Source organism: Gopherus flavomarginatus, chromosome 14, assembly GCF_025201925.1.
Source record: "Gopherus flavomarginatus isolate rGopFla2 chromosome 14, rGopFla2.mat.asm, whole genome shotgun sequence".
Taxonomy (NCBI): Eukaryota; Metazoa; Chordata; order Testudines; family Testudinidae; genus Gopherus; species Gopherus flavomarginatus.
In genome coordinates, this window is record NC_066630.1 from 26,029,785 (window position 1) to 26,045,727 (window position 15,943).

At 42.9% G+C, this 15,943-nt stretch overlaps 1 protein-coding gene across 1 annotated transcript in view; it reads right to left on the reverse strand.

The window, feature by feature from the left end:
• ABCC12 (ATP binding cassette subfamily C member 12) overlaps window positions 1-15,943 on the reverse strand; it is a 100,735-nt gene that overhangs the window by 38,274 nt on the left and 46,518 nt on the right. The window contains exon 14 of the mRNA XM_050923038.1: window positions 14,154-14,357. Within this exon, the coding sequence (XP_050778995.1) occupies window positions 14,154-14,357 (204 nt within the window). The remainder of the gene's footprint in view (window positions 1-14,153; window positions 14,358-15,943) is intronic.

Sequence of the window (15,943 nt, forward strand, 5' to 3'; positions counted from 1 at the left end):
AGGACTAGCTATGATTCCAAGGATCTGATATATCAATTGGAGATTGTCAGAACACAGTGGCACTCTGGTCACACGCCCTTCTTGGCATGACCTCATCATGTCCCCTCTGTAAGTTCCTGAAGAGAGGTAACATAACGACTGGCTGTGGTGTCTCTACACCACCCAAGAATTTCTCCTTGCCAGAGGGTTTCCAAGCTGACTGCTTATGTTTTCTTTCCACCCTCTTTAGGCCAACTGAATGGCAGTGCAGAGCAGGGGCCAGGGCAGGTCTGATGCACTTCATTTACTAATTGGATTTCTGTTTATTCTGTCTCTGACAAATCTGAACCAAATCTCCCCAAGTTATTAGTGTCACGGTTCTGCACATAAAGGGCAAATCCTGCCTTCACTAGTACAGGTACAGCAGCAAAACTGGTGTGGCTGCTGCACTAGAGGCATGGGGGGATGTTCCAACTGCAGAGGGATGCACCATGCCTCTGCAAGTTCTCTTCACCGTACAGGCTTCATGGAGTGGCTCTGGCTCCACTGTAATTTCATTGCCTTGATGAGAGTATTCTTCTTCCCCTCCTTGGGTGCTGGGGATTAGTTTTGCCCCATGAGTCTCTTAGAAAATTAACTTCAACAATCACCTTTCCTCAGCCTTTTCTATCAAACTGTACTTCTTGCCTGTACTTGGCAGGCCCATTACTCTCTCTCCAAAATACATGTCAATATTTGATCATTACATTATACATTCAGTTCAGATCTGAGCTCTGGGGTTTTGTGTCCCACAATGTACTGGGACCTAAAGAATCTGGAAATTTGAAGTAGATTACTATTACTCCTGGGAGAATTTTGCACCACTATATATGTGCAGAATTGATGTTCGGCGCAGAATTTTTTTTCCTGCAGAAAAAACATTCTGCCTAAGAAGTACTGCAGTTCTGCCTTTCACCCAACAGAGGCCACTGTGGCACCAGAACAGCCGCATAGAATTTTTAATTTTTTGGTGCAGAATCTCCCCCCTCATCCCCCGTGAGAGCATTCCAGATTGTATAAGCAAGTCCTTGCTCCAGCCAACCCCAGTTGATTTCAAGGAGGCAATAGTACAGTTTTTCTCAGCTCCAGATAAGTGCAGCGTATAAGTTCAGTTCTGGAAGTATGCTCTGGTGCATTTTCACCATCACCACATAGTTTTTTTTCTTTAGGAAATAATTTAGGAAGATAAGAACACAGGCCCTGGTTCTAATGGGGACTTCAATCACCCTGACATCTGCTGGGAGAGCAATACAGCAGTGCACAGACAAGCCAGGAAGTTTTTGGATAGTGTTGGGGACAACTTCCTGGTCCAACTACTGGAGGAACCCACCAGGGGCCATTTTCCTCTTGACCTACTGCTTACAAACAGGGTAGAATTGGTAGAGGAAGTAGAAGTGGGTGGCAACCTGGGCAGCAGTGACCATGAGAGGTTGAGGTCAAGATCCTGACAAAAGGAAGAAAAGACCGTAGCAAAATACAGACCCTGGACTTCAGAAAAGCAGACTTTGACTCTCTTAGGGAACTGATGGACAGGATCCCCTGGGAGGCTAATATGCGGGGGAAAGGAGTCCAGGAGAGCTGGCTGTATTTTAAAGAAGCCTTATTGAGGGCACAGGAACAAACCATCCCAATGTCCAAAAAGAATAGCAAATATGGCAGGCGACCAGCTTGGCTTAACAGTGAAATCCTTGTTGAGCTTAAACACAAAATGGAAGCTTACAAGAAGTGGAAACTTGGACAGATGACTAGAAAGGAGTATAAAAATATTGCTTGAGCATGCAGGGTTGTAATCAGGAAGGCCAAAACACAGCTGGAGTTGCAGCTAGCAAGGGATTTGAAAGATAACAAGAAGGGTTCTACAGGTATGTTAGCAACAAGAAAAAGGTCAGGGAACGTGTGGCACCCTTAATGAATGGGGGAGGCCACCTAGTTACAGATGATGTGGAAAAAGATGAAGCACTCAATGCTTTTTTTTTCCTCGGTCTTCACAGACAGGGTCAGCTCCAACACTGTTATCCCGGTATGGGGAGGAGGTGAGCAGCCCTCAGTGGTGAAAGAACAGGTTAAGGACTATTTAGAAAAGCTGGACATGCACAAGTCCATGTGTCCAGATCTAATGCATCCAAGGGTGCTAAGGGAATTGGCTGATGTGATTGCAGAGCCATTGGCCATTATCTTTGAGAATTTTTGGCAATCGGGGGAGGTCCCGTACAATTGGAAAAAGGCAAAGTATGGATTGGATGAATGGACTATAAGGTGGATAGAAAGATGGCTGGATTGTTGGTCTCGATGGGTAGTGATCAATGGCTCGAGGTCTAATTGGCAGCTGGTATCATGCGGCATGCCCCAGGGGTCAGTCCTGAGGCTGGTTTTGTTCAACATCTTTAATGATCTGGATGATGGGATGGATTGTACCCTCATCAAGTTTGCAGATGACACTAGGCTGGGGCGAGAGGTAGATACGCTCGAGGGTAGGGATAGGGTTCAGAATGACTAAGACAAATTGGAGTATTGGGCCAAAAGAAATCTGATGAGGTTCAACAAGGACAAGTGCAGAGTCCTGCACTTAGGATGGAAGAATCCCATGCACTGCTACAGACTGGGGACCGACTGGTTAAGCAGCAGTTCTGCAGAAAAGGACCTGGGGATTACAGTGGATGAGAAGATGGATATGAGTCAGCAATGTGCCCTTGTTGCCAAGAAAGCTAACGGCATATTGGGCTGCATTAGTAGGAGCATTGCCAGTAGATCAAGGAAAGTGATTATTCCCCTCTATTCGGCACTGGTGAGGCCACATCTGGAGTATTGCATCCAGTTTTGGGGGCCCCACTACAGAAAGGATGTGGACAAATTGAAGAGAATCCAGTGGAGGGCAACAAAAATGATCTGGGGGTTGGAACACATAACTTACGAGGAGAGGTTGAGGGAACTGGGCATGTTTAGTCTGCAGAAGAGAAGAATGATGAGGGGATTTGATAGCAGCCTTCAACTACCTGAAGGGGGGTTCCAAAGAGGATGGAGCTCAACTGTTCTCAGTGATAGCAGATGACAGAACAAGGAGCAATGGTCTCAAGTTGCAGTGGGGGAGGTTTAGGTTGGATATTAGGAAAAACTGTTTTAGTAGGAAGGGGGTGAAGCACTGGAATGGGTTACCTAGGGAGGTGGTGGACTCTCCTTCCTCAGAGGTTTTTAAGGCCCAGCTTGACAAAGCCCTGGCTGGGATGATTTAGTTGGTGTTGGTCCTGCGTTGAGCAGGGAGTTGGACTGGATGACCTCCTGAGGTCTCTTCTAACCCTAATCTTCTATGATTCTATAAATGAGGCCAGCTATATTAATGTATTTTGAAGGATGCCTGCTAAAATAAAAAGTTTTTAAAAAATCAAGCAAAGCAAAGACTTCTACAGCAATGTCAAATCAGCTAAGGTATACAAATGTAGATTTTTTTCTTCTTCTTTTTCTACATTTCTATTTATGTTGTTAAATTTTAAACACAAATATGCAGGATGGGCAGAGTGGCCAAATTAACATTGCTGTAGGAACCTCACATTTTGCATTTTCTGACTTTTTCTTTTCTTTTATCAGACCAACCTTACTGTTGCATTAATTTAGATTTTGGCATTTACTACATGCTATGCTAATGTCTTCCGTTAGTGTAGGACATTTTCCTCCAGATTTTGCTTCAAGGCAGTGTAAAATGTTGCGTCTGTGCCACCTGCTGGTACATTGCTTTTATATTACTAGCAACAACAACAACAAAAGTGAAAAATGAAATGGATGTATTAGATCAAACAAAAAAACAACTCCTGAGACATATTTGCCATTAGGAAGCTTTGAGAAATGCATTCCAGTATAAAGACGCTAATGCTGAACAAGGACATCTGTGCTTTAATTAGATTTATTGAAAATTATGACGTTCAGAAGGGAGTCATTTCCCTACTTTGTTAATGCAAGGAGGAGGGCTTGAAGCACAGTACTGTAGACTGCAGAGAGATGTCTGCTCAAACACAAGCCTTTGTACTGTATATCTGGTAAACCTGGAGGTAGAGCTGGGAGGGAAAAGTTTTTCCTGCCCTGCAAAAAACAATTCAAGATTTCAAATGCTTATTCTTTTCTGCGTTGGGACAAACCCAAGCGCTTTTGAAGCTTTGTGTCTGTTCCCAGAACACCGACTAGCAAAGGCTCTCAGTGAGGACATGGGAGATTCAGGTTCAAGTCTCTGGCCTGAATCAGACAGAGCAGGGACTTGCACCTGTGTTGCCCACATCCTAGAAGGATGCCCTAACCACCAGGTTATTGGGTATGCTTAGGTGCATGGCTCTAGCAGGGTGGCCTGCCCATTAAGGGCCAAAAGGCCTGCGGGTAGTCAGCCCTGTTTAGGATGACAATATTTTCCCAAAGGGAAAACAGGACACTGGGCCAACCTGAGACACCCCCCCCCTCCGCCCCACCCCTACCTGCCTGCTGCCGATAGGGCCGGCCCGAGGCCTCCCTTTCTCTCCCATCTGTGAGGCTGGCCCGAGCCCCACTGCGTTCTGCCTACATGCAGAGCTGGCCTGAACTCCCGTGCCCGTGTCCTCTGCCCGAGCCCCCCTGCTGCCAGTGCCCCCCTCTACCCCGTTTGGCCTGAGGCCCCTTTCTACCTGCTGCATGAGGGGCTAGCCCAAGACCCCCTGCCACCTGCCCACAGAGAGCCTCTCTCCCAAGCCCTCCCTCTCGTGCAGGGCTGGTGTTGCCACTCATCTCCCTTCCCACCCACGCATTCCTCAGTTGGCATGAGCAAATACGAGAAATACACAGTTTTGCCAAAATAAAGTTGGGACAGCCAGGATAAGGCTTAAAAAAGGGACTGCCCCAGCAAGAATGGGATGTATGGTCACCTTAGCCCTGTTCAGCAAGACTGAGGGAGCTAGATTAATTGGGGTCAAGTGATAGCATGAAACACCTCGGCCTCTTAAAAGGACTAAGAAAGCTCAGTTGAGGGGGTAATCACAGGGAGCAAGTAGGGGTTCCTGTCAGAAGCAGCTCTATGGTTTTTGCCGCCCCAAGCACGGAAAACAGTACAACAAAGAAATGCAAGGCCTGATTGCCCGAATGAAACGACATGAGAAGTGTTCCTTCTCACGAGGAAGCTGCGTTGAAGATGATGAAAGGAACATGTCTGAACATGCAGGATCTTCAGGTTGGTAAACTTTTTTATTTCATACTTCTTTCCTAAGGACTGCCTGTCTTCCTTCTGAACTATTCTTGAATTCTCATGTTTGAGCAAACAATATAGTTGTTACTCTATGGTTCTGTAGTTTTAGATGCAGTTGTGACAAAAAATAAATAGCTGAAATAGGCAGATCTTCCTTTTACAATTTCACCTTTAAAGTAGTACTGAGTGTCAGTGAGTAATACTAAATATAATGAGTAATACTAAATGAGCAGTATGGTAATCATAATTAACTGCATTGACTTATTTTGTTTAGGACAATCCATCCTCAAGATACAGGATTCTGAAGACTATCCACCTTCATGATCACCATCATTTTCTATAGTTTCAGAGTTATCTGCCAGTGTCAGTGTTTCAGTCACATCATGTATATGACATACCCACAGTATATCACCTGTAGCAAAAAGAATAAAAAATCCCCATCATCCAGAAACAATCATAGATAAGTTTGTGATAAGAACCAGCAGATTACAAAAAGAGGTAATTGATGAAAAAATTGCACGTTTTGGTTTATGCAACAAACTCTCCTTTTTGTATGATTGAGAACCCACACTTAGTTAACGTGGTTCAGTCATTAAGACCAGGATGCAGTCCACCCAACAGAGCAGATGTCGCAGGCAAATTGCTGAATAAAGTGTACAAAAGAGAAATGGAGCAGTGTGCAAAAGGTCTAGAAGGTGAAATTGTTAACCTGAGTCTTGATGGGTGGAGCAATGTCCACAATGATCCTGTTGTATGTGCGTGTCTGACAACAGAAGAAGGGAACGTCTTCCTTACAGAAACAATTGATACGTCAGAAAGTGCACACACAGCAGAATACTTATAAGAAGAAGCAGTAAAAACTATAACAAACTGTGAAAAAAAATTCAAATGTCTAGTACGCAGCTTGGTCACAGACAATGCTGCAAATGTATCCAAGATGAGAAGAAATTTAGAAGAGCGTGAAGAGAGTCCGAAGCTAATAACATATGGTTGCAGTGCTCATTTGAGGCACCTCCTAGCCAGAGACTTCGGTGTTCCAGAAATGAAGGCTAATGTTGTTGAAATTGCAAAATACTTTCATAACAACCACTTTGCAGCAGCTACTCTGAACAAAGTGGGAGGAATCAAGCTAACTCTCCCACAAGACGGGCAGTGGAACTCAGTAGTGGACTATTTTGAGCACTATATCAAGAACTGAGCTAATCTGATGACAGTTTGTGAACAAAATCGTGAAAAAATAGATGGCACTGTCTTAGCTAAAGTTCTCAACGTTGGGCATAAGAGAAATGTTGAACACATGCTGAGTATCCTGAAGCCTATTCCTGCAGTCTTGAACAAAATGCAGGGAAATACCTGTTTTATTGCCGACACTGTTGACATTTGGAAGGAACTGAGTGAGATCTTAAAAGAAAAATATGCAAAGAGAGTTAAATTACAAGCATTAAAAAAATGAATGGGACAAGCACTATCTCCAGCTCATTTTCTTTCAGATAGTTTCAATATTCGGTACCAGGGTCAAACCTTAACTGCTGCAGAAGAGGAGTTGGCTATGACATGGACATCCAGGAATAATCCCTCCCTAATGCCAACTATGATAAACGTCAGAGATAAGGGTGAACCATTCAAGAAATATATGTTTGCTGATGTTGTTTTAAAGAAAGTCCCACCAGTGAACTGGTAGATGTCATGTAAGCACTTGGAGTCAGAGACTGTTGAAGTGATAATCTCACTTTAACAGCAGTAGCTTCTTCTGCTGGTATAGAAAGAATATTTTTTTCCTTTGGACTAATTCATTCCAAATTTGAGAAATTGTTTGGGACTTGAAAAAGCAGGAAAGCTTGTTTTTCTTTTCCAAATTATGAACAAACAGGAAAATGAAGGTGAAGATGACTGAATTAGCTGCAGACGCCAATATTTTAAGTTTCTCATGTTGACCTGGGTGACACAGTTAATTTTTGTTTTATTTTTTAAATATTTCATTTAACTATTTAGTTAAAAACAATTTTAACAAAAACAAACCTGATTTTAAAAAACTTGAATGTTTAACTAAATTCAAAAATGCATATGCTTGTTTTGTTAAAATATTATATGTTTGCTGTTGAAGAAAAAAATCCAGAATACATAACATTGTTGTTTTAGTTAAATTAAACAATCTAAATGTCTGTCTGGTAATATTCTCCTCCTAATACACCATGTCAAGAAAATCCTCCAAATATTAATGATTAACCTGTTGAATTGGAGATAGTTCACCTCCCAATGACTTCATAACTATCTGCTTCAATTACCTTTGGTAAATGAAAAATTTTTGATATCACTGTAAAACTAATCTGAAAAGTTTTCAAAATGAATCACTTTTAAAAATGTATAGTGGGTACCTTCTAAAAATGAAACCATCTATCTCTGAGTTGTGAAGAATATATATTAAGTTTATGAGAACCAACAAAAATGCACTTTTATGTAGAAATCTGTGATTAAATTGAGTCTTCCTGACTAGTGATTTAAATCATGATTTAAATAAATCTGATTTAAATCAAATCCACCCTGTCCAGGAGGTATCCCACAGTGCTCCGCTGTGACCACTCTGGAGAGCACTTTCAACTGCACGTCAACCAGGTACATAGGAAATGGCTACTCCCCTGTTAAAGCCCTGGGAACTTTTGAATTTTCATTTCCTGTTTGATCAACGTGGCGAGCTCGCCAGCACAGCTGATCATGGAGACTCAAGGCCACAAACATGCTCCAGCATGGAGTACACAGGAGGTGGTGGAGCTTATTGTGGTGTGGGGAGAAGAGTCTGTGCAGGCAGAGCTCCGATCCAGCAGAAGAAATGCTGACATCTATGCCAAGATTGCACAGGGCATGGGGAAAAGGGCTACACCAGGGACATGCAGCAGTGCAGTATGAAAATAAAGGAGCATTGACAAGTATACCAGAAGACAAGGGAGGCGAACAGTTATTCTGGTTCTGCCCCACAGACATGCTGCTTTTATGAGGAGCTGCACGTGATTCTCAGTGGCAACCCCACCACTACCCCAAAACATGCCGTGGATACCTCCCGGAAGCACTGGGTGACCTTGAGCAACAATGAGGAAGTCATTGTTACAAGGAAGAGGAGGAGGAGGAGAATGTGAGGCAGGCAGACAGAGCATCCATTCTCCCTGACAGCCAAGAACTGTTTTTAACCCTGGAGCCCATCCCTTCAAAGGGCCAGTTGCCAGCAGATGCCGGGGAAGGCACCTCCGGTGAGTACACATTTCTAATCAAACTGTAGGGGTTACATGCTATTATTTTTTATGTTTAATCTGGACAAAAAATTAGGTGTAGTGGGTATCGGTGGCCACTCCATCTATGCAGACGGTGATTTCCCAACAGGACTGTTTGTGTGCAAAGGGATAGCCCGGGAATCCTCCATGAAGATCTTTAGGAAGCTTTCATGGAGGTACTCTGCAATCCTTTGCAGAAGGTTTCTGGGAAGCGGCTGCCTTTTTCGTCCACCACAGTAGGACACTTTCTGGCACCACTCCAGTATTAACTCTGTGAGCATCATTGCAGCATAAGGACCAGGTCTGTACCCAGACGCTTGCCACCTCTGTTACCCTCAGGAGAGTGATATTGCATAGGGGAAACGAGGGGAAGTTTTCAATGCCAACCCTTATACCACAAACAATTCAACAAGTAATCTGCCCCCCGTTTGGTGAAATCTGGGTTACGCAACCACAGTCTCCCAAACATGCCATAGTTGTGGTTGGAAGGGATCACTGTTTATTGCAAGCAGCATTGAAAAAAAAGGGGAGGTGATGGCTTCCTGTTGGTCTCCCTTTCCCCCCTCCAACCTGATGCCGCTTTAGTTAAAAAAACAAAACAAAACTATTTAGGGGGCTTTACACTGGTGCCTGTCCTCAAGATCATCCAGGTTGCTGGGGGAAAGGGAACTTTTCTCAAGTAATAACCTGTGATCCCAAGGATGTCTTCACAAAAGCAGTAGCACAAGACCTCTCACCCATGCCTTGTGGCCTTACCATGGCTGGAGCAGCAAACTGACTCTTGCAATAGCCAGCAGTTGTGATTACGTTGTGACTTGCAGTGAAGTGTATTGAGAGGTGGGGTTTTTTATACAAAAATTAACCTTGCACCAGAAACCATGTGTGCATGGTCAATGCTACCCTTGTGTTTTGCATTCCTTGCAGCTGAAACCTTGTCCGTCGGCGCATCCTCCACACTGGGACATGACTTTCCCAGATTAGAAGGTAGAGAAAGAAGATCTGGGAGGACATGTTCGATGAGTTAATGCGTGCCTCTGAGAGTCACCACATGGAGCTCAGAGCATGGAGGATTACATTGTCTGAGAACCTGGATATGGACAGGGAGGACAGGACAGCATGCAGGGAACAAAAGCATGCCATTGAGGAAGAGATGCTGTGGATTATGAAGGAGCAGTCAGACATGTTGAGGCGTCTGGTTGCAGTTCAGGAAAGGCAGCTGGATGCTAGAGTCCCTCTGCAGCCTATGCTGAACCTGTTGCCATCATCGCCCAATTCTACATCCTCCTCCCCCAAAATGTCCTATGGGGAGGGGGCGAAGTTCAGTATCGCTTGCACTCAACACCAGGGCAGGGTACAAGGACCAGACGGTGCACATTCTCACACCTTTGATTGTTATTACAGTGCATCTGTAAGCAAGCTTTTCTTGTTTCTTCCCCCACTGTTTTATCAGCACTTTTTCCCCAGCTTATCTTACTTTTCTTTGCTGTCTCTGTGTGTTTGTGTGCATAATAAAACTTAACTGATTGAATAAAGAGCCTTTTCTCCTCATTCAAAACACCATGGTTGGTGGGGGTTGAGTTTACAGGGAAGAAAATGTGATAGAGGAAATAGTTTGGTAAGAAACAACACTGATAAGTGTCACATTACTCTGGCTCATTGCTGGCTTTCAAAGGCTCATAGAGACATAGAGCCCCTCGATGTTCTCTTCTTACTTGCCTGGTATCTGGCTAGTCAAAACTGGCTGCCAAGCGATCTGCCTCAACCTTCCTTCCCAGCAGAAACTTTTCTCCTTTTGTTTCACAGATATTATGACTCACACAGCAGGCAGCAGTAACAATGGGGATATTGCTTTCATTGAAATCTAATCTAGTCAGCAAACGGTGCCAGTGACCTTTTAAACGTCCAAACGCACATTCCACCACCATTCTGCACTTGCTCAGCCTATGGTCAAACCAGTCCTTACTGCTGTCCAGGCTGCTTATGTACAGCTTCATGAGCCATGGGAGCAAGAGGTAGGCAGGGTCTCCCAGGATCACGATTGGCATTTCAACATCACCAATGGTTATTTTGCAGTCTGGAAAGAAGGTCCCTGCTTGCAGCTTTCTGAACAGACCGGAGTTCCTAAAGACACGCACATCATGCACCTTTCCCGACCATCCCATGTGGATGTTGGTGAAATGGCCCCTGTGATCCACCAACGCTTGCAACACCATTCAGAAGTACCCCTTTCAGTTTATTTACTCTTTGGCAAGGTGGTCTGTTGCCAAGATAGGGATATATGTTCCATCTATCACCCCACCACAGTTGGGGAACCCCATCATGGCAAAACCATCCACTATGTCCTGCATGTTTCCCAGAGTCACTACCCTTCTTAGCAGAAGTCTGTTGATGGCCTTGCAAACTTGGATCACAACAGATCCCCTGGTAGATTTACCCACTCCAAACTGATGTCCCACTGACAGGTAGCAGTCTGGCATTGCAAGCTTCCATAGAGCTATTGCCACTCACTTCTCCACTGTCAGAGCAGCTCTCATTTTAGTATGCTGCACTTCAGGGCTGGGGAAAGCTCCAGTTCCTGGAAAGTGGCCTTACGCCTTCGAAAGTTCTGCAGCCACTGCTTGTTATCCTGTAGCTGCACAACGATGCAGTCTCACCAGTCAGTGCTTGTTTCCTGGGCCCGGAAACAGTGCTCAACCATGTCAAGGTGATGCGTGACTGTCACCAGCAACTGCAAATTGCTCCACTCTGTGTCTTCCAGCAGGGCTGCTTGTGTGTCATCACATTGTTCTATATGGCAGCTCCTGTATTGACTGTGTAAATGCTGCAGGATACAGCGCAAGGTGTTGGTAATGCTCACAACAATAGTGTATAGCTGAGCGGGGTCCATGCTTATCATGCTATGGCATCTGAACGGGTAACCCAGGCTTACGGAAGAAGGCGCGATTGATTGTTTGCTACTGATTTCAGAGAGGGAGGGAGGTAAGTGCATAATGGGAGGCTAACGCCATGTTTCCATAACCATCCACGCATGAAAGATTGACTTGCTTAAATCGGAGGGTCAGTGTTGACTTACATGAAGTCAAATTAACTTTGTAGTGTAGACATGGCCTTTGGCTATCTCCGTACAGCCTGCAGAAGCTAGCCTCCCAGAGCTGGACAGACTTGGGCTCATGCTACTGTGCTGAAAATAATTGTGTAGATTATTGCAGTTTGGGCTCTGAAGACTCCAGTTTGGGGAGTAAGTAGGCTTTGGAGCCTGAGCTCCAGCCCGAGCTGCAATTTTAAAATGCTGTCCTCATAACTAGTTATAGAGTGTTAGCAAAAGCCCCATGATGCTAAGTCTGTCAACTTGCAATGGGAGGCATGCTGCAATATGCTGTATAGACAAACCCTTAAAGGGAAACTAGAAAACAAGTGGAGGAGGCGCCCATGTGGAGGGGAAAGAACATTTTGTTTGTTAGGGACTTTTAGAAGTTTGGAATTTTGTAAGCTGGTTTGTGACTTGTCTGTAGGCCTAAGCTACATCTCCAGCACTGACCTGTGTGTGGAGGGCTGAGGAGCCCTATCTTGGGGCAGGAGAGAGAGTCTGCAGCACCACCATACATGGTCCGCAATGGCTGCTCTGGGTTGACCACATCTTATTACAGTGTGTGTCTAGTGTTGTGCTCAGAAATTCAATCCTGGATCTGAGAAACCTTCTCACTGAAAGGATTGGTTCTGATGACTCAGCATGTTCTGTCAAAAAAAAATCACTCAAATTCCTAAACAGCTGTAGAGGTTGAGATTAAGTTTAGAGAATAAAGGAAATAGCTAGCTAGACCTGGCTGAGGGAGGACAGGGGCTCAAAGGAAGAGAATATCAGCAAAGGAAACTATTTTAACCTATCTGAGCAATGGGAGAGACCCACCCAGGGAAGGGGACTGGTGAGCATTCTCTTTGCTTTTAGGACGTGTTTTTTTCTGAGCACCCAATGCTCCATTTGAAATCAGTGGGATCTATACATACACTGCATCTGAAAATCAAGATGTAAGTGTCTGAGTCCCTATTGCTAAATGCATTGAGACTGGCATTCTGACGCTTGGGGAAAAATCAAGGTCACAGACATGGGGCCTGATCTGAGGTCAATGGAAAGACTCCCAGTGGCTTCCATGCACTTTGGATCAAGTCCATGGAGTTTCAACTCAATTATGCTCAATTATGTTTCAACTTTAAGTTTTATAGCTTCTGGCTCATTCATGCTGATTTACAGCTTAACTTTCTTGTACCTGGGCATTATGTATACCACAAAAGTGTAAGTTCCAAATATAGGATATTGGGGTTAGTTTTCAATGGCTATTAACTTAATGCAACAAACAGTCAAATGAAAGGGAGAGGCTATTTAATGCTTTTTCCATTATTATAAGTTACTAATGCTAATCTCCAGTGGGAAACTAGAGCTCCCAATAAACTAACTACCAATATCCTATATTTTATTATTATGATTTTTCCCATAAGCTAGTTCAAACTAGGGAGGAGGGATAGCTCAGTGATTTGAGCATTGGCCTGCTAAACCCAGGGTTGTGAGTTCAATCTTTGAGGGGGCCACTTAAGAATCTGGGGTAAAATCAGTACTTGGTTCTGCTAGTGAAGGCAGGGGGCTGGACTCAATGACCTTTCGGGGACCCTTCCAGTTCTATGAGATAGTTATATCTCCATATAACTCTATAAAGTGATTAAAGAGGGCTCCCTATGTCCAGTGCTAACAAGTGTGAAATGAAGAACTGGAGGCAGTTGATTAAATTGTCCTCACTCCTAGAATGTTCTCCAGAAATGGAAACTGAGGTGAAGTCTAAAAAAGAAACATCTATCTATATATCTACTCCCATCCTCATAGTACTTGAGTGTCTTGCACATAATTAAAATAATAATTTTAACCTGAAGAGAGAGAGCCAAAACTATAAACAAATAGCAATTTTGTCTTATTGATAGCAATAGTTGAATTATTTAACCTTCAGCAAAAGGAACTAACTGTGAGAGACTACTTAATTACCTATGAAAGCATCTGTATCCCCAGATTTTAGAGACATCTAAACACCAGTTAATTGGTTCCTACAGTCAGTGTCCTGTGTATTCCGCCATTCCACGGCTGCAGAATTTGCCATGGAATGCACTCCCTTCTTCAGAATCTAAGCTTTAATTTCAAAAAAAAAGATATTTCCAATCCTTTTGATTGCAAAGAAAACCTTGAAATTATGTAATGAATGTAAACCCATGCAGAGTTGTCTGCATGAGTCCAGACAAGCTAAAATAATAACTCTAAGCCATATTCATCTCAGCAAGATATTAACCATGAAACCTAAGGATCACATTTAAAATGACTTAACTATTTCACTGATGATCTTTATAGCAGACCTGCCTAAGGTCATTGAAGAAGTCTGTGTTAGAGCCTGAACTTAGCACCCGGACCTAAACATTAATTATCAGGCTGTTCCATGTTCTCCCCAAAAGAACACTTACCATACAATCTCCAACATACTAAAAATAGAAAGAAATTGTCTCCCTTATTAAGTACAGTTTTGCTTACATTGTTTTGTTTGTGATATTAATATTATTTTACATTTATACTTATACATATATATGCTTCAAATATACTTCACATTTATAATTATTGCATTAATAATATTAATTGTTTTAATTACCTGTAGTTGATGAGTTACAAGAACTACTGTTTTTCCTTTAAGGGCCTCTTTTATGCATTTCTCAAAAATGTATTTTCCAACATGTGCATCGACTGCTGATAGTGGGTCATCCAACAAGTAAATGTCTCTGTTGGCATAAACAGCACGAGCTAAGCTGATTCTTTGCTTCTGGCCTCCAGAGAGGTTGAGACCTCTTTCACCTATCTTTAAATGGGAAAAGATCACTGCATGAGTTTATTGGTAATACACCTCTACCTTGATATAATGTGACCCGATATAACACGAATTTGGATATAACGTGGTAAAGCAGTGCTCCGGGGGGGCAGGGCCGCACACTCTTGCGGATCAAAGCAAGTGCTGTATAACTCGGTTTCACCTATAACGCGGTAAGATCTTTTGGTTCCCACCTTTTAACACTCTACCCTCAACACTGCATGAGAGCATTAATGTTAGTGTGAACCCAAATCTTGATGTGGAACTTGAACCTATGCCTTTCTTAACCCTGAAATACAAGTGCAAGGTGCAATCTTGTGAGTCCCACTAAGACATACATATAAAGAAACCTTCTACAGCAGCTTATAAAAGAGATTTTTAAGGTGTCAAGCGGTTCAGAGCCGTAGAAGGAGGAGAAGGTGAATGAGGTAAGGTGGTACTGTTTCTGTTCCCTGATGGGATCACGTCTGTGACTAATCAGAACAGTATAAACTGTGAATATTAATCAGTTATACAACTTGAAATCCATGCTGTTTGGCTAATTGGTAAGTTGAGTATGCTATATCTGTTGAACACACAATTCACAATTTGTGCCATTTTTGTAATATTTGCGGTTTGTATTTTGAATCTGCAGATAAGACTGCAAACTGTAATTTGCAGACCAAGACAATTGTGACTAATTTCAAATAATGAATACATTTGAAAATTTCACGATCTGTTCCCAAATAGCAAGCAAACAGAAGAAAATGCAAAATCCATCAGTTAAATGATTACAATTTTTTGATCATCAATACTATCAGTATTAGTTTTATGGACCAAAACAAGAACACTTTAGAAAAGTGACTGACAAAAGAGAGATAAGACGGGAAGCTTTCATTGCAGAAAGGAAATCTGTGTTTTCTAAACCTTATTTCTTAACTTTTCCAGGTTGGCAACCCCTTGTTTGAAGTCAATTTTCACGAGCCCCTTACATTTTTGATAAAAGTAAGTTTTATTTTTAAATATCAGCTATAAGCTTATATAATTTATTTGTGTGTGTATTTCAGGAGGTTGACAGTGAATACTTGACCTTGAAGTGTAAAGGTGTATAGCGAGTAGGGATGAGAGATTTTCTTTGTTTTAGATTGTAATAAAAATTTCAATGCCTTGTGATCCTCCTAAATGCTTTCCATGACCCTCCTGGGTGTTGCAGCTCACCACTTGAGAGATATGGATCTACACATTCAGGGTCAGAGTCTCAATTGCTGTAACTTGGTATAGCTTGTATAGCTCCATTGACTTCAGTTTACACTGTTGAGTCAGGAATCAGTTATAAATGACTGGCAAACAGGAATTATGGAGATGCACAGGAACATTGTCTCTGCAGTGAAACAGCTCAGGGAATACTACCATTCTCCCAAATCTGTTTCCAGAAGATAATAGCTTCTTTGTATATTTAAAGACCTGGCGTGAACCCTTCTATGTTCATTCAGCTAGTATGTCTTTGTTTCCTTGTCTCTGAGGACATGAACCCATTTTCCTTACAGGACTTGAGAGCTAGGTGCACAGACATTTATGTACAACTTCATCTCCAGAGG